Source organism: Cupressus sempervirens, chromosome 1 (assembly GCF_028749045.1).
Source record: "Cupressus sempervirens isolate cs-2001-9-10 chromosome 1, ASM2874904v1, whole genome shotgun sequence".
In the NCBI taxonomy this organism is placed as follows: domain Eukaryota; kingdom Viridiplantae; phylum Streptophyta; class Pinopsida; order Cupressales; family Cupressaceae; genus Cupressus; species Cupressus sempervirens.
The window spans coordinates 236,209,338-236,236,665 of record NC_143118.1 but is presented as its reverse complement, the minus strand read 5'-3'; the positions used below and the strand labels follow the sequence as shown (position 1 = coordinate 236,236,665).

Sequence of the window (27,328 nt, the reverse complement as noted above, 5' to 3'; positions counted from 1 at the left end):
TTGAAAACAAAGTTGTTGAACTCAAGTTATGATGAAAATAATGAATGTCTATCTAAATGCATAAGAAAAAAGGAATCTGAGATTACCATGAGTAAACCCTAAATGAAACCCTAAATTTTACCTATAAATAATGAAAAGGAAGTCATAATTACTCATTCTTACCTTTTGTATATTCTAAAAGAGGAAACAAGATGTCAAGGAGAGAAGAACTTCAAGTGACACACATGGAGCTGCTGTGACAGTGCCTAGCTACTGGACAGTCACTTCCTGAGGTGATTTTGATGTTGTTTGTTTCTATACTTTGTAAATTTTTTATTTCTATAGGCAAGGTTGACCGTGACCCTTAAAGGTTGACCTTGACCTAGTAATGTCAACCTTGACCCAAGAAGGTCAACATAGACTAGCAGGTTTTCACTCATTCTAGGATGAGGTTGTCCTTGACCCAAGAAGGTCGACCCTAACATAGAAAGGTTGACCTTGACCCAAGAAGGTTGACCTTGAACTAGGAAGGTTGGCCCTGACCTTAGTGAGGTTGACCTTGACCTAGTCAAGTTCAATTTGTAGATTTGATGATACAAAATACTAATATGTTGTTTATTTGTGCTTACAGATATGGTTCGTCTCGGAGAGGATCCCTTTGGAGAGTTACTTGTTACCATCAAAGAGAGAATGTTTGAGCTTGATGAGGATGAGATATATCTACTCAAAGATGTAGGACTATACTGGGTAGTCCTCCTACCATAGATCAGGCTACACCAAGCCATGTCATCGACTCTGATAGAGAGGTGGGATGAGGATACATTCTCCTTTCATCTTCCCTTAGGAGAGATCACAATGAAATTAGAGGCTGTCTACAGGATCCTGTAACTTCCAATCCAAGGTGATACCATAAGACCTAGAGCACAATGATTTTATGAGGATATCCTTATAGATAAGGAGTATTGCTTGGAATAGTTTCCATAGATGTGGACCCGATTAGATCATGTCATTCTATCATCCATACTATTAGGACCTACACCTTTCATACAGAGAGTGATGCTTGGTATAGTATCCTTGGTTGTGTTACCCAACTTGAAGGGTACCATATTTTTGACACCTCTTACCCATTTTGTACTGAGGATGGAGAGCGAGAGGATTGTACTCTCATGGGGTTGTAGCATACTAGCTTAGTTGTACCACGAACTATGAGAGAGAGAGCATGTCAATATGTACACTCTTAGAGATTTGGTTGTTTGAGCACTTTACATGTATGCATCCATAGGGTATCACAGTGATAGTAGATGCGAGAACATTGAGAGTTTTTTCTTATCCACTAAAGAATGCCTGGCATTTTGGAGATATCTTGTATTGGAGAGTATTTCTATACTACATTTTGAGTGTGGATATGATATGGAGACCCTACTACTGGATGATAATGGACTAATACACAATTCCAGATGAGATACTCACAATGGTGAAAGCTACTAGAGTGTCATCAGAATCATATAGTGATACCATATTACTATGATAAGGTAATGAGATAGCATGGCCTAGTATAGGGAGTCCCTAGAGTAGTACCTCACTATGTGCATCTGGCAAGGTATTATCAAAGACTCGGTGCCATACGTCAACCATTGACAATAGATATAGAGGATAGTAATGCCAATGATACAAAGGTACCATCAAATTTGACCTATTCACGTATGAGCCAAGAATACATCAGGTACTAGAATCTATAAGGGTCCCACCCCATCTTCCCTAAGGATTAGCGTATAGGTGATCTAGGTGTTTTAGAGAGAACACACTGGGATAATGGTACAATAGAGGAGGATGAGGATATTAGAGATGAGTAGGAGCACATCTTTGAGGGAGATCCCATGAAGGAGGAGAGAGAGGAGGAGAGAGGAAAGGAGATGCCCCTAACTGGTGATATTGGTGCAGATGTACAAATCTATCACATATCACCACTGATATCTCGATGGCCCCAATACACCCAAACAGAGACACCACTGGAGAGGCCTAGACATAGCAAGAGTGGAGGCAGTAGTGACTCCATGCCCCCACCAACTAGACCTTTTAGTGACATCTAGGAGGGAGACCCAAGTATGAAATATGAGATATGATTAAATATGTAATTTAATTTGAAAAAGTATGCAATTAATAAATGTAATTTTTGTTCTATAGCTAGCATAGCAGAGTGGAGGATTTTTGTATCCAAGATTATAAAGGATGCATATCCTACTGACTACTAGCAAGTGAGTGAGAGTCCTCTCTTGGCCACAGAGATCTTGGTAGGCATGTCGATATCTTTATAGTTGTCTAGTGAGAGTTAAGGATGTGTAGAGAAAGGGAGAAGAAACTGATAGCTAAGCTATAGAGTGCCCAAAAGTGCTCACATGGTATGAGCATATCTAAGAGTCATATATGGACACACAAATCTACATCTTTCTATTATAGGCCAGAGAGATCTAGTAGCCATTGGCCATCACAGTGCAATGAAAGGCATAGTGATAGATATGGCTATTGGCCACATATGTATCAGAACTTTAATCACTTTTTGATGAATGAAAAACTTTCTTTACTAATTAGTTCTATGTTTGATATAAAACTTAATAGAAAGAAAGAAGGTGCATAAATGTATTCAATATTTAATAGGTTCCTTAACAAAAACACCATCGATATTAGCAAGTTTATAAGTGCCTAAACCAAAGTCTTCAATGACAACAAAAGGTCTAAGCCAATTAGTGCTAAACTTTCCTTTTTCACCAGGTAAAGCATTCACATTTCGTTGATTCTCATATAAAACTAAATCACCTACTACAAATGTTTGTTCAATTACCTTATGATTATATTTCTTCTATAGAGATTTATGATAAGCTTTTATATGTTCTAATGCATGTATTCATTGTTCATCCAACATGTATAACTCTTGTAAGCATTGTTCCCAAAATGTATCTTTGTCAATTATCCAACGAAATAAAACATGCAAAGAAGGTATTTCTAATTCCAAAGGCATAATAGTATCAGTACCATAAACAAGATTGTAGGGAGAGTACTCATGGTAGTATGAACACTCATTCTATAATCCCATAAAGCATATGTTAATTGAGTATGCCAGTCTTTCACATGCTTGTTAACTATTTTTCTTAGAATCTGCTCAATGATTTTATTTGATGCTTTAGCTTGACATTTAGATTGAGGATAATAAAGAGTTGAAAATTTATGTTGAATTCAATATTTCTTGGAGAATTTTTTGATTTCTTTGTTTTTAAAAGAAGTATCATTATCCGAAACTATCATTGAAGGTATACAAAATCATGTTATGATATTATTAATGATGAAATCACAAATAACATCTGTAGTTGTTGAATGAAGATGGATAACTTCAACCCATTTCATGAATTAATTTGTAGCCATTAGAATGAAAGTATGCCCTTGAGAAGAAGTTGGTGAGATTTTTCCAATAAGATCAAAACCCCAAAAACTAAAAGGCCATGGAGAAACTTGATTACGAAGCACACGAGAAGGAGCATGAATCAAATTACTATGTTGTTGACATTGAGGACATTTCTTGTCTCATTCTAAGTAATTTATTAACTAGAGATTTTCCACCAAAATTCCCTCCACAAGAACCAGAATGAGCTTCTGCCAAAGCTACCGAAATTCCAGTTCTATTGAGACATCTTAATAATAATCCTTTGTAAGAGCATTTGTAAAGTGTATGTCCTAAAATAATTTAACATGTTGCAAGCTTCCTAATACGGTTATGCGTGTTTCATGTTTTTGATTCAGGAAAAGTATCATCATTCAAAAAATGAAAGATGTGGGAATACCATTCATCCAAATGAAAATTAAAACAATCAAAGGTAATCTTTTTAGAAATTGCAGGGTTTCTAAGAGTCTATATAGTAAATTGAAAGTTTTTAGCATTATTTCAAGACACACCAAAGAAGTTGTGCTTTCCATGGCGTTCGTATGTCGATTATCTTTTCTTGGTAATATTTGAATCATATAAGAAGAGAATTGTGAAAGAACATCAAGAACCAAACCTCTATATTGTGTAATTTTATCATTCTTAGTTAGATAACCTCCTTTTATTTGTTCAACAATCAATTGTGAATCTCTATATATTTGCAAGTGTTTGATGTTAAGGGATGAAGCTGCTCATAAACCAGCTATAAGAGCTTCTACTCTGCAATGTTATTAGTACAAGGAAAAGTTAATTTGTAAGGCAAAGGGATTGGCTTTTTGTTGGAGGGATTAAAATAATACCAACACCAAAACTTCTTGTACATTTAGATCCATCAAAATTGAATTCCCAAATATCATCTTGTTGAATAGCTAGAGTATTATCATCAGGAAATTTCATAGAAGTAAAAAATGTATCCGAATGAGGACAAGTAGCTTCAAATAAATAATCTGTTAAAGCTTATCCCTTAATATACTTTTGAGAAATGAAATTAAGATCAAATTTTTTAAGTAAAATCACTCACTTTTCAAAATGGTGAGAGAGATTAGTTTTTGAGAAAAGATGTTTCAAAGAATCAAACTTGACAATCACATTGACCTCATCATTTATAAGATAATGCCTAAGTTTCTGACATGCATGAACTACAACTAGACATTGTCTTTCCAAATCTGTGTATCTTGCTTCATAATCAAATAAAGTTTGACTAATGTAATACACAAGTTGTTCAATGTAGACCTTTAGGTTGTTCAATGTAGAGACCTTACTTCAATGTAATCTTTCATACCATGCTCTTAGTGCTTACTTCAATTCATATAGGATTTTTCTCAGTTTAAATACAAGGTGCTTTTGATTTTTCTCCACAAATCCTTTAGGTTATTCAATGTAGACCTCTTCCTCCACAATTCCATTTAGAAAAGAAAAATTAACATCCATCTGGTAAACTTTTAATCTCTTGTAAGCTACATATGCCAATAGTGTTTAGACTCCTTCCAATCTAGCAACAAGTTCAAAGGTCTCTCCATAGTCAATTACTTCTTCTTGTGCATAATATGTACAAACAAGTCTAGCCTTGTTCCTCACAAATTCTCCTTTCTTATTCAATTTATTCCTAAATATCCGTTTGGTTACAATCACATTTTGATGAGGGCACAACCGAAGACAAAATAAACACAACTAGAAAAGAGACTTTTATTATCAGAAATGATATGCTATTGCATCCATTACAACAAAATAGACTCAACTATATGCCCTATGGGGTTACAATATTATCAGATTCTAGAGAAAAACCCTTCTCACAATACTTTCTCCCAAACTCCCCAAAAATTTCCTTTACATCGCAAGAATTGACCTTAAGTAACCCCAATTAAGTTTAGGGTTAGAAATATTTTTTATTTTGTCATTTGGCAGCCACTTCCAAAACATAAGGTTATAGAAGTCACATTAGAAGTTAGTGCAAAATTAAAATATTCCAAAAATGGTAGTCCAACTCTTGGGAAGCATAAATTTTGATCTAGGACTCCAGTTGACCTCAAACTAGGCTTTGAGGAGTTCTTGGGAAGTCTCTAGGAAACTTAAAACTACAATAACTTTCAAACCATGAAATTTTTTGACCCAATTCTTTTTCTGGAGTGCTTTATATTACAATTACAACCTTTCCTCCAAATTACACCCTCTAATTCATCATAATTATGGCTCTATAAAAAAATAAAAAAATAAAAAAATAAAAAAATAAAAAAACCCATTTTTGTACTAGCACATATCCCTAGGTGTAAAAATACACTAACCTATAAAAGTAATAATGGAAGTATGAGAGTTGGAAACTCTATTTGGCCCAAAGTTGGAAACTCCATTTGGCCCAAATAGGTATCCATAAATACAAATGCATTAAATAAAAACTAATACTAAGCATATTTTTGGGTGATACAAGATTCCCTTACACTACTCGATGCTCTTGCATCACATTTTTGTCTCTAGGTCTCAGTACTAGTGTCCATGTGTTATTCTTTTCAATCTAATCTTATGGCTCGGTAATAGTGTTCTCCAACCAATGCCTTCTACTTCCATCTACTAACTTTTGACACTAATGACAATATGAATGTCCATATGAGTAACAACCTAAACATCTTCATCTCTATTCTTTGGCTCTAACGATTCTCTATAACTTCATGATCTCTATATTAGGTTCTCTTTGCTCAGTCTGCAACATCATATGCTTCCCTTTGGATAATCTTCTCTTTTTAGCTTCTTTGAAAATAATACATCTTTTTTTTTTCATATACTTCATCACTAATTACTCCCTTATCTGCTTCTCTATTGAGTATTCTCCCTTCTTAACTTAATGATACTTCATTTTTGTATACACTCCACCAATCACTTCCTCTAACTCATACATCTTCTCCTAAGGGTATTATTACCCTTATTGATATCCTTCCCCTATGATAGTAATGCAAAAGGTAACTATAAGATTCAATTTAGAAACTTATTAAACCTTGTAGTTATACCTTGTACCTTGCATGTACTAAATATATCTACTTCATCACAAACATTTTTACAACCCTATGATTTCTCCTAAAGAGTGAACTCTTGCATCAACTCCATAAAAATATTATAATCATCCATGAATCAATGAAACATGCATCCTTTCTTAGTGAATCTTGGATAGGGAAAGGACCCCTAACTTGCCTCTTAAATACTCAGAAGCATTCTTAGGCAATGGCTTTGTGAATATATCAACAATTTTCTCCTTAGACTTCACATACTTCAATTTAACTTGTTTTTCTTGAACTTGTTGCCTCAAGTAGTGATACTTAATAGATATGCGCTTTGTCTTTTCATGCTTCAAAGAGTTCTTTGATATGTTGATAGCACTTTTATTGTCATAATAGATAGTAACAAGTTCAAAGACTTCCTTTGCATACCTTCTTACAATTTCTTAATCCATAAAATATTTAAATAATTAATTATAGTAGCAACATACTTATTTGCAATAGTAAATTGGCAAATACAACTTTGTTTCTTACTTATCCATGTAACCAAACTTTCTCCTAAAAAGAAAGCACCAATATTGTACTTTTTCTGTCATCGACATTTCCAACCTAATCAACATCAATATAAACTCTTAGCTCAAAATCAACTTCTTTCTTATACCATAAGCCATAATCTTCATTCCCTTTCAAATATTTGAATATTCTCTATAGTGTAGTCATATGTGTCTCCTTGGGATTGGCTGAGAATCTAGCAACTATACTAATTGTATGTGCAATATCAAGTCTGATGTGTACTACATACTGCAACTTTCCAATCATAGATCTATACCATGTCTCATTTACTTCAACAATGAGGTCCTCCTTCAGTAATTTACATACTGTAACCATAGGGGTGCCAAATGGCCTTGACTCATCCATACCAAATGTCTTCAATACTTCATTTATGTACTTAGACTAAGTTTCCTCCTTTTGTTTGATGAACTTGTAGACCAATTAAGAACTTAATCTCACCAAGCATAGACATTTCAAATTCTTTACTGATTTGATCTACAAATGACTTGTACAACAAATAATTACCACAAAATATTATATCATCAACAAATATTTCTATAATCAATACCTTATCTTCAACTCCACTCTTCAAGTACAAGTTATTGTTGTCACTTATTCTAACAAATCCAATTCTGATCAAATATGAATGTAATCTTTCATACCATGCTCTTAGTGCTTACTTCAATTCATACATGATTTTTCTTAGTTTACATACAAGGTGCTTTTGATTTTTCTCCACAAATCCTTTAGGTTGTTCAATGTAGACCTCTTCCTCCACAATTACATTTAGAAAAGAAGACTTAACATCCATTTGTTAAACTTTGAATCTCTTGTGAGCTATATATGCCAATAGTGTTTAGACTCCTTCCAATCTAGCAACAGGTGCAAAGGTCTCTCCATAGTCAATTACTTCTTCTTGTGCATAATCTTTACAAACAAGTTTGGCCTTCTTCCTCACAAATTCTCCTTTCTCATTCAATATATTCCTAAATATCCATTTGGTTACAACCAAATTTTGATGAGGGCACAACCAAAGACAAAATGAACACAACTGGAAAATGGACTTTTATTATTGGAAATGATATGCTATTGCATCCATTACAACAAAATAGACTCAACTATATGACCTATGGGGTTACAATATTATCAGATTCTCCCAAACTCCCCAAAAATTGCCTTTACATTGCAAGAATTGACCTTAAGTAACCCCAATTAAGTTTAGGGTTAGAGATATATTTTACATTGTGTCATTTGGCAGCCACTTCCAAAACATAAGGTTATAGAAGTCACATTAGAAGTTAGTGCAAAATTAAAATGTTCTAAAAATGGTAGTCCAACTTTTTAGAGGCATAAATTTTGATCTAGGACTCTAGTTGACCTCAAATTATGCTTTGAAGTGTTCTTGGGAAGTCTCCAAACAACTTAAAACTACAATAAATCTCAAACCATGAAACCTTTTGACCCAATTCTTTTTATGGAGTGCTTTATATTACAATTAAAACCTTTCCTCTAATTTACACCCTCTAATTCATCATAATTATGGCTCTATAAAAAAACCCCTTTTTTGTACTAGCACATATCCCTAGGTGCAAAAATACACTAACCCATAAAAGTAATAATGGAAGTATGAGAGTTGGAAACTCTATTTGGCCCAAATGGGTATCCATAAATACAAACACATTAAATAAAAATTAATACTAAGCATATTTTTGGGTGATACAAGATTGCCCTTACACTACTTGATGCTCTTGCATCACATTTTTGTCTCTAGGTCTCAATACTAGTGTCCATGTATTGTTCTTTTCAATCTAATCTATCTTCTCATTCTTAGCATTCATCTAGTCATCATTCTCAAGTGCATCTCTTATAGTTCTTGGCTCAAATTCAACAATCAAACATGTATTATTCTTTAACTTACTTCTTATCATGACTCCAATGCTCTTGTCTCCAATAATTTGATCTTGTGAATGACACCTTCTCACATTATTTTATAAAATAGGCTCAGTTATACATTCTACAACATTATCATCACTTGCTTGGGGCTCAATAATCTTCTTAGGGTGCTCTATCTATGGCTCAAATAATGCAAGTAGTTGCTCGACAACTCTTTGTTGTTGTTGGGTTACTCTTTGTTGTTGTTTGGTGTACCATTGTAATGATTTAGTTAAGTATACGAGAACACTATCAAGTGCATCATCTTGAATATATAGTTTTTTTTTGTAATCTTATGGCTCCTTCTTTCTCTCCTTATCATTCTTATCTACAAATTCATCAATTCTTACATTTGCACTTTCAAGCATTGTGCTTGTCACTTTATTCAAACATTTGTATGTCTTTCTCCTAGTAGAGTAACCTAGGAATATACTTTGAATCAAACTTTCCATTTATTGCATCTTTATGAATATAACACCTACTTCCAATAATTTTGAAATAATTTATATTCAGTGTTTGACCATACTAGAGTTCATATGGTGTCTTATTTGTTCCTTTCTTTAACTAAACTTAGTTGAGGGTGCAAAGAACAATGCTAATAACTTCTCTCTAGAACATTTGTGCAACTTCTTTTTCAATCAGTAGTGTTATAACACAATAAAAAAAGATATATTCCTTCTCTTTGTGTTTCCATTATGTTGTGGTGTCCTCAATGCAAACAACTATCTTTTAATTTTATTTGCAATACAATAGTTAGTAAATTCATCAAACATAAAGTCACTACCTCTATCAAGTCTCAAAAGTTTAAATTGTTTATCACTTTCCTTCTCAACTCTAGCCATGTACCACTTGAACATTTTAAATACATCATATTTAAGTTTTAGAAACATAACTGGCATCATCCTTGAATAATCATCAATAAACAAAATAAAGTATTTATCACCATAATAACTCTCAACTTTCATTGGACCACAAAAGTAACTATGAACCAACTCAATAGTATCGTTAGATGAATGTGACTTGCTTGCAAAACTAGATTTAGTCATCTTACTGAGTTGACATTGTTTACACATAACATTATCAAGTTTATGCAAGCCTAATAAACCTCTCACTTTCTTCTTTCTACTCATTTTAATCATATTATCAAAGTTCACATGCCAAATTATTTTATTCTACAACCATAAATCTTCAACTTTAGCAAATAGGCATGTACTTATAGTAGGATCTAGGTAAAATAGATCACCTCTAGTTTGTTCTCCATTTCTAATTAGTTTTCCATTGGCATCATAGATTCTCACCTTTATGTTCAGAAACTCCAATTGGTGACCTATATTATTTAGTTGTGCAACACTCAAAAAATTGTTTTTCAGAACTTGAACCCCAATATGCATCATCACATTTGATCTTATTATTCAAAATCAGTGTCCCTCTACCTTTCATAGGACATGGAACATCATTTCCAAGCTTAATAGTTCCACCATTATATTCTTCAAACTTATCAAACTTATCAATATCACTAGTCATGTGATGTGAGAAACCACTATCAATAATCCATGGGTTATTTTTATGAACATGAGAAATAAGATATTTTTATGTTCTCATGCCTTTCCTCATCTGAATCTTCTTTCACAACAACATATATGACTTCCTCAACTTCATTTTCATCATTTGATCCTGACTCGGTGTGCTCTTCCTCAGAAATATAGCATGACTTCTTTCCTTTACCTTTGTAATCCTTATTCCTTTGGCATTTATTTTCCTTCTTGTCATTCTTGTCATTCATGTTCTTGTTAGGACATCTAGGAGCAATATGACTAGCTTCATTAAATTTGAAACACATCAAGGGCAGTTTATCTTTGAATCTTCCTTTACCTCCCGGTAGCCTCATAGCCATCAATGCTTCAATTTCATCCATCTCATTATAATACGAATCTGAATCACTCTCATATTTTCTACACTTTTCTTTCTTTGAACTTCCAATAGTTAGTGATGCCTTGAAATCATTCTAAACTTTAGGTATAATATTATCAAAATTACTCACTCAAATGTAGTCAATCTACTAACGAAACCATCAAGAGTAAGAACATTACCAGACATAGCTTTGAATTCCTGAATAGTAGATACTCTAATATCATATGTAGGTAGTAAGGTTCTCAGTGCTTTACTTACAATGCCTTCATCACTAATGACTCTTCCAATAACTTTGATGACACTAACAACTTCCTTGATTTGGTTATTGTATTGCATAATATTTTCTCCTTCTTTCATCTTCATGTCATCATACTTTCCTCTTAAGATTTTAGCTTTAGCTCCCAACACATTCAAATGTCCATCATGCACAAGTGTATGCTTATCACACGTTTCTTTTCCAGTGTCATAGTTTTTGATATCATCAAAATAAACATCAATAAGAGAAGAAGAAATCTCTACCTTTAGACTATTGTGATCTTTCTCTGGTCTCATTTGATCAATAGTCATAGGTGGGGTAGGAGGTACATATTGATTATCTAGATAATGCAATACATTGTCTCCAATGCCTAACGGGTGTAGTCTCATTCTTCTTTTCCATAATGTGAAGTTTTCCTTGTTCAACCTAGGAACCTCCCTCTCATATATCTTCAGATCTTTAGCTCAAGTTCCTTTAAACTTGTATGTTTCAAGCACTCTGCTTTGATACCAATTGTTATGTAATTAAGAGGGAGGAGAATCAGTTATGACTAGTTTTCCTATAGGCCTTAAAACATTTTTCACTATCTTAAACTCTTTATACTTTCAAATCACTATCTTGGTAACCAAATCTAACATTCAACTTAATCATTCATTAAAATGTCAACTTCATATATTGAGTATCAGAGCAAACTTTCAGCTCATATATCAAGTTTTAGCAATAAATAGTAATCATGAAAATAACATGCAACACAATAAGCATTTACACAATTTTTAACACAAGTATTTAACATGGAAACCCTATTAAGGGAAAAACACCTAGGAATTGACAACCCAAAAATTTTAGTCTTTTGAAGTGAGTTGTGTTAGGAGCCAACCTTATAAAAGGTTACAAACATATTCTTAATGTGACCTTGTTAGAGGATTTTTACCAAAGATCATCTAGACCTCATCACTCCTGATTATCTATAGAGTGGTCTGCCTTAAAGAACTTACAAAACATTCACCTAAATGTCACCATACATAGATTTATATTCAAGATTATTAGGTCCACTTGGTTAAGAGATTTTCTGGTGCAATGGTTAGAGAGTAACAATGAAATGATTTATTACGTTTAGCACTATCTTTGCTTGTTCAAATCTCTGTTTCCATCAATTTGTTTCCTTTGTTCATCCTCTTTCTTCCTTCTGCTCTCTTCTAGCTAATCCACTCACTAACACATCAACTTAGCACTTCTCTTGCTTGGTCCTCACAATGCAGTTTTGCTTGGTTATCCTTTGGCGATCACCTTCCTTCTTAAACTTGATCAACAACAACAAATAATGCATTCATTCCTTAAATACATTTTTTTGCCGCTCCTCTAGAATCTTTCGAGTTTTCTTGCTTAATCACAATAGGTAGATCTTCACTCAACTAAGATTCATTGAATCTAGACACTCGAGTAACACTCCGTCACGTTAAATTTTGTGCTTCAATTCAAATCATCAAATATCCTTCATTGGATCTTCATTGAATTTCTCATGTTGTAGATCTCTTAGCCAACTTCATCCTTATCTTTGAAACATCTCAAATAATTTTTATTTTCATCAAATGTCAGCCTTAGATTAATTCATTTCCAAACTGTTCTTCCTTTTTATTACTCAGTTAACACTACATCAGCTTGGTCAATATTATGCTTGGTTAACATTGTTCTTGCTCGGTCAATATTATAGATTCTCCATTTCTTCATCAAGTGCTTAGTGAGAAGTATAGTAGCTCAGTTAATACTATAATTCTTCATTCATCAACCAAATTGTCTTGCTTATATATGATCTCAACACTTAATCAAATCATGTAAAATAATTTAACCAACTTTATACTATCAAAGTCTTACTTATTCAAGTCCCCATTGGATAACATGTACACTTATCAACACTTACTTCATCATTATACATTTTTCAAATCCTCTTCATCAATCAAATGATATGGCACTCTACTAAATTAGCATAGTGTCTCACCATAAGGCTTGACATCAATGACAATAGAACAACTAATATGATGCTTTCACATATATTAACAACATTATCAGTTGGGCTAACAATTATTACTACTTCCCTTGTTAAATCATTTTAGGCACCACAATATTATCTCTATCCCGTTCTTCCTATTACATGACTTAGAGGCTATTGTTATGGATGTTAGAGAGAGGAAACATAAGGGCAACAAAATTGTTATTTTGCATCAAGGGCTTATTCTTCATCTATATAATTTTCATTTATCTACATGTCCTCCTTGTTACATTTCTATGCAAGATGATCATGACCTGCCTAACCCACCTAGTATCATGGGAGGCAATTGTTCTACGACCCCTACCACCATCCACCCTCATCATCTACCCCCTCTAGGACCTTTAAAAAGTAGAAAAAAGACACTGTTAGGGCTCAAGTGAATGCTAAGAAACTCAAAATTGAAGCCCATGTTGATGTTGGACTTGTGGAGTTTGAGGAGGAGCATAATGGTGACTGTAAGAGGTTGGTTAGACTGACAAAGAGTAGGGCTAGGTGGAAGAAGATGACAAATAGGTGGACATATATGGAGGAAGAGGAGTCGAGGTGAGGTGTGAGCACTAAGAAGTAAAGACCCAAGTAAAAAAAATAGTGAAAGGTGTTAGGGATAGGTACATTGAGGAGGAGGATGAGGATGAGGAGACTATACACTCAGAAGTTGCGGAGGTGAAGAAGGAGAAAAATCCTAGCTTGGACTCCACCCATGTGTCTGCTAGCTTCAACATTAACATTGTGAGCTTCAGCTCCCTTGCCTCCCTCACTCCCCCTACTATGAAAGATACAACACCTATGATGGCTATGTCATCGACAAATGCAATGAAAATAGAAAAGGAAAATGTCTTTTTCTAATCCTATTATACTACATGTTCAAAATGTTGACTAGCCTAAGGGCAATTCTATTGGTTGCTAGGAACTGGAAAACAAGGTGGATAAAGTCAGAAATGATATTGAATCTATATAAGTAAAATCCACCTCTTTGGACAAGAGCTTTAATGCATTGATTGAATTCACTGCAAAGGTTATGCATGCAACAACAACTACACAACAACCCCTGCAACATGAGAAAGAGGATGAGACTCTGGAGAGTGGGGATTCAAATGAACTTAATGAATTTCTGGCAAATGACTGGATGAGGATTCTCCTTTTGAGACTTAGTAAAGATGTGGCAAAAAATTGGTTTATTTTTTTTATTCTACTTTTTTTATGGTGTTGTGGATCTAACCCACTTCTTAATCTTTTAGTCTAGCTTGTGTGACCTTTTATGTTTCTAAAATTTTAATTAGTAGTTTTAGGAGTATTTTTACTTCATTAATGATGTTGGATACTCTTATGGACATTTATAGTTTAATGTTAAATAAGTACTTTAGCCTCCCTGCTGATAAATTTTTGATATTATATTCTAGAGTGTGAACTTGTTGATTATTTGGCATTGGATTTTTCCTTTTTAAAATTGAATGCACCATTCATCTATCGATTGACCTATACTTTTATCAAATTTGACATATGCTAATTTATATTGTGAAGAATTAAACCTTCACTCCTTTTTTAAGTTAATAAAAATTGGGAATGAAGATTTAGAAGAATTAAAACTTGAGGACTTTTGGTAGATGTAGAACTAGGAATAGGTACCGTGCAACTTATGACCGTAGACGGTACCGTAGAACTATGGCCCATGCCATAAATTTAAATCCGAACGCCATTTAAAAACACTAAACGGCCATAAACCGAACGGAGTCAGAAATCCGTACACCCGTACTCACTACTCGGACAGCATGTGACCTCCAAATACGTCAGATATCCTGTTTTCTACTGCGGGAGAGATTTTATTGTTTCTTAATGTGGTACAGATATCTGAGAGTATGGTCTTTTTACACCAGTTTTCTTGGATTTAACGAAATAAATATAAAAAATCGTTTATAAGATATTAAATTGAAAACTACGAGAAAATCTTCCGAGTTGATATTGTGATTTTTCCTGAACCCAAAGAAACAGAAACGACTTCCTCAAGAACAAGCTGGAACTCTCCGTAATTTTGTTCTATATTCAGTTGCCAATAACAAAAACTACAATTCAAAGAGACCCATAATTCAGAGCAGAGCACAGAGCGTGCATTAAAGAATTAATTCCTTATGCAGGTGAATTTCTTTACTTTCGAATTCCAATCATCGATTCTTGCATATCTGTCCACAAAAGTTGGGAGAATTTGTTTTGGAGATCATTATTCACTGATAGGCTTTTACAGATCAAAATCGTTGGAATGCCTAGTGGAGGAGCATTATTTAGACAGAGGCACAATAATTCTGGATATTCGTTAAGCGGTGGAGAGGGTTTAGAAGAGGAGGATTCAGCTGCGTCTCCAATGGCTTGGGCATCCTTTTCTTCCTCCTATGGCCGGTGGAATAATGGGCGGTGGCACCACATTAAAAAGCTTATTTGGGCGACTTCAACTACCTTCATTTTATACTTTGGAGACTTCAAGTCCAATTTCATTTCGCTATTGCTCCGAGACAGCCGAATTAGGCGGTTAGTATCATTCATTTTTGTTAATGATTTAATATGCATTGCAGTTATTGGGTCATCTTTTATTTGACAGACCAATTATGCAGACTGATCAGTATTATTGCTTCGTGCTCTTCAATATGTAAGCGTTTTCTTTATGTGCATTGCTTTTGGGTCTTGGCTTTGGATTTGAAAATGATTAAAACATGGGCTAGGCATCAGAACCAATTCACTGCTTTGACATAGTGGGAATGCGTTTCAGAGGAATTTTTTTTCGACAAGCGGGTTTGATCTTGTATCACTCTCAGCCATTTTTCTCGTCCGTATTTCTTGGTAAATCTTGCGTGCAACTATGGACTGTGCTATACGCTTTTTGGAATATGTTTTGCAATTATTTCAAGACATCAAACTGAAATGTTTACAGATTTATTCCTGTTATTCCTGTCATGAAATGTTTACAGAGGATAGTTTGAACCTGGGTTACACCCTTTCTAGTATTATACAGCGAACTCTTTAAACATTTTCTCCCTTTTCATGAACATTCCATTTGGGAGGGCTATTTTTGAGCTTTGATTATGAAGAATGTTTTGAGTCGGTATAAAAACAGAATCACGTTTAAACTGAAAAATTGGGGCTTCGGGTTAAAGGTAAGGAATGTATTCGATCATTTTATACGTTTGCAAGAATCATTAAATAATGAGTGCTACATCGGAAAATGGTAAAATACAATTAGTGTCCCATACACTAATATCTTATCCAGAAACATAGTTCATGGGTGATAAATTACTAACATTATTTGATTTGGAGAAAAACCTTTAGTCTTACATATTTTCAGTTTCAGTACTACAAAATGACATATTTCTGTCTACACAAACACACATATATAAAGCAGAAAAATTAAGAAACGAGACGGGATTGATTGACCTGAACAACAGTTCCACGGACAGAGATGTCGTTGAGAAATGGAATGGCCACTGGATAATGTCAGAATTAGATTTTGTTTTTCCTAAATGTATTTTTTGGTTCTGATTGAACATCAAAATGTTGCAGGTGAGAAATAGTCTTAAGAAATAGCAATTTCTAGTAGGAACACTTTCCAATCCGTTTCTGGTGATCCACATTCTCGATATAAATGGATAAGCTGTTCGGATTCCTGCAATCAACTTGATAGATACTGGTGACCTCAAATATTCTGCTTAGACTGCGGAAGCTCCATGCCACAAGAAACCTTGCAATTTGATTGCCTCTATCCCAGAGGCTGCTGGCTGATACTGGCACAAATCTTATTGCCAATATTTTTTAACCTTGACTATGAGGAAAATGGAGTTTCGTCAAGGTTTTGTGCATTTTCACTTTTGGCTGTGATATCGTTTGGTATCTATCTCAGTGCCCTTCTGTATCTCATCTTCCTGTACCCTGCTTTTGCATGCTTTGTTGTTGCTCTTCACTAGTTTGTGCCTATGGCCCTATTTGATCTAGGTAAACCATCTCACCCATGATGCAGAACTGAAGTCTGATGTGCTAATTCCTGGGTCACAAGGATTGTCCGACATCCAATGAATGATCCAAATCTACTGCTGAAGAGTTTCTCCACAGTCGATCTTCCAACTTGGGCATCCTAGTTAAGCATGTATTTTCATTTGGCTTTGAGCCTCATAAACTCAAAAAGTAAAGACAAATCAAAAGCATTTTATGTTCTAGTCTATGTTACTGGATCTGCCAGGACCTGGTGATAAACTTAGCCCAAGTGTCCCAGGCATGCCCGAGGCAAGTCATGGGCAACTTGTCTACATCTGAGATGTATGTGGGCATGTTTGTGTTACTCGTGCCTCTCCATAGCCATAACCACCCATAAAAGGGTACGATTATACAATTAAAAATAAAAACACTTAATTCAATCCTCCTAGCTGGAATTGGAGGAGGCATATTGAGAATTTGTAAATACTTCTTTGTGTAGGGAAAAGTTGGGCATTGAATAGTCTATATAAGCAAGGCATTTGGCCAAATGATTTATGCTTGTTAATTATCTCATTTCCCTCAAATAGATTGGACATCCTTGTCATTTGTTATGGGAGATTGGAGGATGGAAAATCCCTGATTTCTATCATTCGATTAGCAGATGAAAACAGACTTGGGAAATTTCATTCAAAGATTGCATTGGAGCATGAATGTTGGTACATAATTTGAAGGTCATTGGTGAATTCATTTTTAGTTATCTTTCATTGTTGAATCTCAATAATTTTGGGTTCAAGGCTGTATGGGCAAGGCCAACTCGCAAGAAAATGTATTGTTTGGGCGGCTTCTTTGGTGCCATGGTTGGTAACAGTTGGGCAGCTTCAAAATTGTCCTAAATTGATTTGTCTGGCAGTTAGCACAGCCCAATTCTGCTGTCATTCGGCAGCTGGTATAACACCAATCTTTGTTAACTGCATCGTTGGTTTTGTAAGTGTGTAATTGAATTACTGATGATCTTCGGATTCTGATGTGTTGCAGCGACCTGTCATAGATTTGCAGATTAAATAGATAATATTGTCCTTGCATGTAGCTCTTTTAGTACTGATTACAGATTACTGTTGTGTGTGCTATTGCTAATAATTGTTGTGAGAGCAGTCCGAATTCGCACTGTAGGAAATTACAGTTGTCTGGCCTAATCAATTCACAAATCTTTTTCTGTTTCTCTTGTAAATTCTGAACAAAAAACTAGTGAGACAGTGGGATGCTTGCCACCAATAGTTGTAATCAAATAATTTGTTCCTAACTCATTATTTTGACTTCTGACAATAATTCAGTCAATATTTTGTGGCAACAATATTAGAATTGGAGTTGAATATAAGATAATATTCTACTTGAGATATTACTTACAAAAGGTGCTATGCTATACACCTATGTTCCCCTGAGTTTCTGGTATGGGGATGGCAGGGGATGGTAGGACAGGTTTCTGGGACGGCAATTTTTTTGGCCATTTTGGGGATGGGGGGGACAACAAACAGGGACATTTATATATATATATATAGGGAAATTTAAAAATATACATTGAAATAGTGCAAATATACATGTCATTCATATGAAACTAAGCACAAAGCATGCCATTTAAACATTATAGAACCATAACATACAACATTTGAATGCCATCTAGGAAATAATATCCGATTTTAGTACTCAATTATCAAAATGCATATCAATATCAGTTAACAATATCATAATGATAAACATGATAAATCTGAAAATCAAAATCTGAATATGCCCAAAGCTATAGGTCCAAAGGCTACAGGGCTGCCATAAAGTAATAAGTATCAATGTATCATAATCATGTTCAAGTTTAACATAGAAAAATGAAGCAGATTGCTGCTCCTATTCTACCTCTACCCCCATGGCATCAAAATCGGAGTCCTCACTATCATCCTCCACAGGAAGCGTAGTCTCATCTAATGGAACCCCAACCAATCCTGGTGTTGTGTCATCCTCATCTATTTGGGCCACATCCTCAGGCTCAACATCCCACCGCAAAGCTAGTGTTTGCCTATACTTTGGAGTCTGACGATCTGCAAGTTGAAGAGCATGATGCACTGTCACTAGCTTCGCCGCTCTTTTAGAGGCAAGTCTATTTCTCTTGATAGAGGGGATATTTGAATATGTGAACCAATTCCTCTTTGCAGATGAGAAATTAGCAACTTGTGCAAGGAGGCGAGTGGCAAGTATTTTTAACTTAGGTGTATCTCTCCCATGCTAGGTCCACCATCCAATAGGATCTCTCTGTGCGAAAACAACTCTATTCAACCTTGCTTGTGGCTTACCCAAGTTTGGGCCATGAAGGTTGGTGAAGTCAAGGAATTGTGCACGAAGAGTAGAGGCATCTTGAGCTGAATACATCCTATCAATTGCTCTTGTGAATCCATCCAATACCTTGGGATCATCACACAGGAGGCCCCTTCCACCTAACTGTGCATACCATTTTGGATTTAGAGCAAAGGCTGCCATATGAAGCGGGGTATTCATCATGTTCCACCTTCACGTCACAATAAGCCTAATATGCTTCTCATAAAACCCCAATGTAGGATCTTTTGCTGCAACAATTCTCTTCATCTTCCCCAACATGCTGTCAATAGTCTCATAGATCTCTCCCAAACTAGGAGCGTCAGTATCAATATATCAAATGACATCTATAATGTGTGCTATGATAGAGAAAATATATCTGCAAGATGCAAACAAAAATTAAAATCAAAATTAGAGATTTAAGAAGTTTAAGATTGTTAGCAGGAAAATCAGCAAGCAAAAGACTAACATTAAATTTAAAAATCAGTAACTTACCTCATTGTGGACCACCAACTCTCATCAAGGATCCTTTGCTTTATTGCTTTTCCTTCAGAGGACTTAGAATTAGACCATCGTCCCCACTTTGGATTCACCACCATCAATTAAAGGGCCTCATACACCTCAATCATCCTCTCCATCAAGATGAAATATGTGCAATACCTATAGCAACAATTATAAATTAAAATATTAACAAAGTTAAACATTAATGATTAAAAACATCACAGGTAAGTTTGTAACACTTATAAATACATTTTTAAAATAACTTAAAGTTAAAACAAACTAAAAGTAAACTATAATTACAATTGACATACCTTGTCTCGGCTGGTTTGAGAAATTCCTTCTTAGAGAAGGACTTGAATAGAGCAAGTGAAGTCTGGTGGTTGCAAATAAATATTTGCACTTCTCTAGCTTCTAGCATTGCTCATTTCACCCATTCAATCTTCCCTATGTCTTTCAATGCATTGTTCAAGGAATGAACACAACAAGGGGTCCGAAAGATGTGCCTATAAGCACCCTCTATCATCATACCGGCTGATTTGCACATAGATGCAAAATCTGTGATAACTTGTACAACACTATTCAAATGATATGAGAGTGAGAATTTTACATTGTGGGGGGAATAATAATCAATCTTCACTTCCTATTGTTTGGCAAATGCCTAGATGAAGGCATTTTCAGATTTGATGCATATGGACTTTCATTGGAGAATCTTGTATCAAAGATGCGGAGATAAGTATTCATTAGCTTTGAGTATTACTAATATTATTACTATTTTCTATATCTCTCTCTTAATTGTATTTCCATATGTAGTATAAGAGTTATATGCCTTGACTTTTTCCCTTGTCTCTGAGGATTTTTTGTAGGAAAAAGAATGGTACATTAGGCATGTTACCTAAATGAATACCCTTCCATAACAAGAGGGAGTGTGGCACATCTGACTGAGAGGTTATAGATAGATGATATTTTTCAGTTTGTTTCCAAGAATCTTGGTCATATTGGTTCAGAAGGAGTAGACTATGCTGAGATGGTTTCTCTACTAATCAAAAAGTTATCACAATTAAAGGGACTATGATTCATGGGATGAAGTTCCATGTGAATCAAGGATATCTAGACCATAATATTCCAAGATAGATGGATACTTGTTGAACCAGGGAGCATAATAGTATATTAGAGGCAACCTTGGACAAAGAGAGGGAGCAGATAGAGGATATTTTTTAGATTCAGAGGGAGTTTTGACACCTTATTAGAAATAACCTCAACAAGGAGATCAAAAGGTTAGTGTTTCTTTGTGAAGTAGAAGTTCCAAGTGAATTCACTCATAAAACATTCTTCCCTATGAGAGATAAGTTTGAGGTGAAAACCTTATTCTCTGATATGATCCATGATGGATGTCATGACAACTCCACATGATAGTATCCACAATGACTTAATGTGTATGAGAAACACTCCTGTGTACATCATGAAGAAGTGATGACTTTCAAATGATTATCACTTGTACTTGTAGAAGTTATTGGAAGGTGACAACCTTACAATAACTTATATCATGATATACATTTCATGTAAATGTTGAAATAGATCATGAAAGGCTTTATCTTGTAAATCAACAACTAAGTGTTAGATTTCATTAAATTGAATGCCTATAAGTTGTTTGTATAGATATATGATAGGTGTTTGGTGAATATCTTGCCTTGATATTCTGATAGGCCATTAACGCATTGAGTACTTGGTGAATATCATTTGATTGATGTTCTTGATAGGCCAATACTCATGTTACCTAATATGATATCAAAAGAGTGTTGGGTGAGTATCATGTGTTGATATTCTAATAGGCCAATACCTATATGATATTATATAATAGAAGTCTTTTGATCAAAGATTTCCTTTATGTGATTTCCTAATATTACCAATGGTGTAATATTTATCATATGTTTATCCTTCCTATTTAAGAGGGAGTGTTAATGTTTTGTAGCTTTAGTCGGATAAACCTATGAATAATTATATATGATATAATGTGTTTATTACATATATATTTGTTTTTATATTAATTATATAATTAATGAATAGACACGTCCCTTGAAGGGACATATCTCTTCATAGTCTTATTCTCAATATAAAAGAGAGAGATTGCTGCATTTGAAATATACAAAAATTACAAGTAGTATTATTTCATTTGCAAGAATCTTCTGATTTTAACACATAATAATGTCATTGGACCATGTTTACCCTCATGGAGTAACAAAGACTAATTGCATACAGAAAGTAAAGTACTCAACATGGAATGGAAAGAGAGAATAATAATATTATATTTATTCATTGATCGTTGTATACAAATGTACTCCATACCAACATGTTCCAATTAAAGGAAATGGTGCATACATATAGTGTTCAAGGGGTCACAAGGTGAATTGTTGCGACTGTGTAACTCCCTTGGATGTGCCAATTGTCTAACTACCCAATAACCCGACAACACCATCCCCTCAAAAGAAAAGTTGTCTCCTGACGACTTACAGCTTACAAAATAGGAGACAACTAGCTAAATACATCAAAAACAAAAACTAAGGGGGAGGTTGCATCCCTGAAGTGTTCAACAACCGATGCAGCTCATAGACTTGATCCATGCAGATGCACAAATCCTTTTGTGCCCTCGTGTTGACCTCCACAACATCCTTTGGTAAAAGTGCTGCCTCCATGGCCTATGCTTCCTTCTATGCGCAGGCTGATTTAGCCTCCTCTAGCCCCTTTGCAGCTTTTTCCTTGTCATGCAAGAGTGCTGCTTGCTTTGCCGCCCAAGCTACTTGTTGGCTAGCTCCTCCCGAGCCTTTGTCTCCACCTCTTCGGACCTCTCAGCTGCAACTTTGTCTGCCTCCTTATGCCACTAAGCATAGTAGGCGTCTTTATACGCCACTACTATCTCATGTGCAAGCTTCTCCATGGTGTTGTTGCTTGGTCCCAACTTAGGTTCTGTAAACCCAGTCTGCCAACATCTCTGGTGTCTCTATTGCTGGCCACCCTTTTGCCTCAAAGCAAGAGCGGAAACATTTGGGGTACCTTCGCCATATGTAGACTCGGATCAACTGCAATTTCCTTGTTTTGGTCAAGGCATTATGTCCAAGTACCTGACTTTTCTCCAACACATCCTCTAGAGACCTAATGTACGTCATTCATCTTTGTCCGACCCATAGGATATCCTCTTGTCCTCATGCCAACTTGTTGGTTTGCATCTATCTCATTCCTCCTAGGGAAACGACTTCCACCTCCGGTGTAACCCCCTCATCTCTTAGCACATCCTCGGACAGTGGAATCCCCTTCTCCTGTGCTGTTGCTGGTACTCTAACCAAAACCTCTTCTTGTCTTGGGGATTGAATGGAGGGACCAATGTCAGCAAGAGTGAGTCGAAACTACTGTCGCAAAAGCATATTGGCACAGTCTATCACCTAAGCATTCTCAGCCTCTAGTTGTGCTGATTATGCCATGCTTATTGGTTCGGCCAACAAGGTGGAAGCAATGGTGATGACAACCTCCATACCAATTACCTCTAATTTGACTTGAGGCTGTGGTGATTTGCCCTCACATGTCTGCCTTTGTCTCTTGGTGCATTTCCATCGCACCTTCTAATGGAACTACTAGTTTGATCCTGAGCACTTTCTGCTATTTGATTCTTGGCAGCTGCTTGGGATGGCAATTCTACAATCTCTATTCCCATCATCTGTGGAAAGACTACCTCCATCTCTCTTGTCACCTACTCAGTGACCACTGCCGTGGTCTCAATCATCGCCAGGGGTGGTGTCATAACAATAGGTGCTCTCCTCTTGTCGAATGGTGGGATAGGAGTGGAAGTGATGGGTACCAAGTGTACCGAAGTGGGTAACAGAGGTGCGAAGAGTGACCTAGGTGGGGACACTACATGGGTCATGTCGTCCTTGTCCTCTGCCAGAGTGTTCTCTCCCTTCGGAGCAGTTCCATCACTCTTAGTAGTATCTTCTAGGTTGCTATCAATGTCACTGGTGCCCAATTCTTGCATCACCCTCTTCTAGCCAGCCGTTGTGCCTCCTGTGTCTAAGTGTCGCCAATAAAGTATGAGAGGTTCTCCCTGTGCCAACTTGCCTTTCATCAGTACCTCTAACACATCAACAAGAATTTGGTGAAGTGCAACTTCCAAAAATAATCCGATGGCATGTTGGGGAATGTAAAAAGTGTGGTGCTGCAATGTCATAAACTCCTCCATCCAATTTGCCAAGAGGGATGCCCAATAATACACCACTCTGTTCATGATCCCGTTCATAAATATAATATGTGGTAGAGCAATAATTGAAGCCTTACTTGCTCCTGTTAGCCAACTTTTCATGACGTCCAAGATACAACGCTACGACCCTTCCTTGACTAACTCTCGTCTCATCTTGCCACTCCTTGTGCCTTTTACAATAGAATGAAATTCGTCGACTGTGAGTTCTCGATCAACCAGCTTAACCCAATATTCTTTTCGATCTTGTGAAAGTTTGTGATTTTTTATTGCCACCTTGCGTCCTTTCTGGCTTGGTACACCAAAAACTCTGGTAAAATCATGGGCTTTGAATGAGACAATGATTGGATGTTTTTTGTATTTGAATGAACTTCTGCGACTATACTTGTCATATGATTCAATCATGGTTCGCAGTACCTGCTCAAAAAGCTAGATGAAAAACATTGGCATTTGGATTGCCCAATGCACCTACACTCGTACTAGTATCTGCTTGACTAGGTCTATGTTCGACGTCTCTTATCACCATCGACAACATTCAATGCCGTTCAAGCCCTCAAATTGAACTGTGCAATGGGAAATGTCTTCTTTTTGGGATGCCTGCTGCACCTTAGGACGAATTCTCTGCTTCTTACTACTGGAGATGGCTCCTTGGCTTGCAACGTGAACGCCTAAAGCTAAGGCTTGTGCATAATTTTCCATGTTGGAACTGTCTACTTTCAACTGGTCCTTCCACTGCCGCCTCTTGCATACCTTAAATGTTTCTTGTTTTGTCTTTATAGAAAATGTTTAGTATGGTTTTGGTCCTCCTCATTGCCGTACGTGGATGCAACCAAGTGTTCTACTCCACGCAATTGTGTGCTTAGCTGTCCAAATACACTATGTGGAATTTGCAACCTTTCCTCCAATCATCACCGCAGTCCAATGTTCTTGTCCAATATTCCTTGAAGCCAATCTTCTTTTGCCAACGACCTATTCCCTCTCCGCGACAATCCGTTTCCTTTTCCTTCTCCCCAGGTGTCTCCTTTTCTGATGATGTTCTCTCCGTAGGAACCTTTGTGCTTGAGATTATATTGTCCGTGATTCGTGTATGCCCATGGGCTTTTTCATGGCCCTTTCCATGATCACTTGGTGGCTGCAGTGTTGTTTTTAAGCCTCCTCTCCATCACCACGACCGTTGTCTGAATGTCTCCGCACGAGATTTGGTCTTTTCATCATGAATATATGTGATATGTTGTTCGCAAACAAGCATTGTCTTCTCCATCTACGGCCTTCTCTCCTCCTTCTTGTAGTATCCACAACTTTTCTGTGGTTGGTCTATTGTTTGTGCGTGAAGTATGTGTCCATGGGATGGTTGTTATTTCTTGTCGACAAGGGAAAGTGATGGGTTTGCGGAAATCAATTTATGGGCCCACAAGACTTGTGTGCGGGGCTTGTGGGGCATGGGTGTTGTGGGGTTTGCAGAACATGTTTGCGAGACATGTTTGCAAGACTGTCTTTTTTTTTCATAAGTGTTGCTCATGTCTAATTAATTTTGTGGTTCGGCCTTGCTCCGCCCTTCATTCTATTGGTGATAAATTTTGAGTTTCGAACCATTCACTAAATCCTCTATGTCCCGTCCATTGAGTCCACAACTTAGTGACTCAGTTGTTGCCCACTTGTATTTTGTAGGGTCCTAGCCATTTCACCTTGAACTTTTTGGGTTTGATCTCATTATGCCCATTGTACCTTAGCACCAACTGTCCATGTTGTAACCTTGTCTGCTTCAAATGTTTATCGTGCCATGCTTTATGATGAGTTTGTGCTACCTCGATTATCCATTGCACCATTAGCCATTGCTCGTCTAGCTTATTAGTCTATACAATCTCTCCCGAAGACTTTCCATATCACTGAGTCTATTGTCAATCACTATTTGGAGGCTTGGGACCATAAATTCTGTCAGCACCACCACTTCTTGCTCAAACATTAGTTGGAATGGTGTTTGTTGTGTTGTGACTTTGTACATTGTGCAGTACTCCTAAAGTGCTGATGGCAACTTCTCTTCCCAATCAACTTGCTCCACCTCGCATGACTTGTAGATGACCGACACTAGAATTTTGTTTGTTGCCTCTGCCTAGCTGTTGGCCCTTAGATAGTATGGGCTCGATAGGGTTTGAATTTTTTTAACTCAGTTGTAAGCAGTTGGATCACATGATTGACGAAGTGACCTCCCCTGTCACTGGTCAACTGGATAGGGATGCTATAATGTGATGATTTGCTCATAAATAAACTTCATTATGCTTATGGTTGAGTTATCGGGTAATGCTCATGCCTCCATCCACTTCGTGAGAGACTCCATTTCTACCACAGTGTAGCGGCATCTCCAAGCCCTACTTGGCTTCAGGGGCCCCCACAAAATCTAAACCCCTTTGTTCAATAACTCTTGATATGCGATGGGTTAAGCTGCATGAAATCCCATTTCAAGGGTTTACCTACACCTTGGTAAGTGTTATAGCTGATCATCCACTCTCTTGCATCATTGTATAACGTAGGCCACCATAGCCTTGTGAGGAGTACTTTCCTTGCTGTCATGTTTGGTCCCATATGCCCTCCTTCGAGTCTTCGTGGGCTTCCTGAAGGACACTTTGTACTTCCTCCTCCATGATGCATCTTCTCAATACTTGGTTTGGCCCTGCTTTATACAACAGACCATTAATCAATGAATTTCGTTGTTTGCCTGGTGGCATCTCCCTAGAAAATTGTGAAGTAGATAGATATTTGCCAATGCTTCTGTACCACTCTAGAAGGATGGCTATATGAAATAAATGCACATCTGGGAAGTCATCATTAACTCCTTCGAGTGGCTTCCCCAACCTGATTCAAGATAGTTGATCGACTAAATTGTGGCTCTTCCCCGGTCACACCATGATGGTGAATGTAAACTATTACAATAGCAACAACCATCTGCTCACCCTCCCCTGAATGATGGGTTTGTTTACTAAGTACATCAATGCTTGGTGGTCTACGTAGAATGTGAAGGGCAATGCCAACAGATAGTGTCTGAACTTTTGTACAACATACACCATTCCTAGAGCCTCCCGCTCTGTCGTGCTATAGTTCTTCTCCACCTTTAACAACAGTTTGCTAGCAAGTAGATAGGATGATCTGG

At 36.3% G+C, this 27,328-nt stretch overlaps 1 protein-coding gene across 1 annotated transcript in view; it reads left to right on the top strand.

The window, feature by feature from the left end:
- Positions 1-14,906: 14,906 nt before the first annotated feature.
- Positions 14,907-27,328, top strand: part of LOC149577032 (testis- and ovary-specific PAZ domain protein) — a 90,770-nt gene continuing 78,348 nt past the window's right edge. The window contains exons 1-2 of the mRNA XM_089825475.1: positions 14,907-15,265; positions 15,373-15,653. Coding sequence (XP_089681601.1) covers positions 15,260-15,265; positions 15,373-15,653 — 287 coding nt within the window. The 5' untranslated portion in view covers positions 14,907-15,259. The remainder of the gene's footprint in view (positions 15,266-15,372; positions 15,654-27,328) is intronic.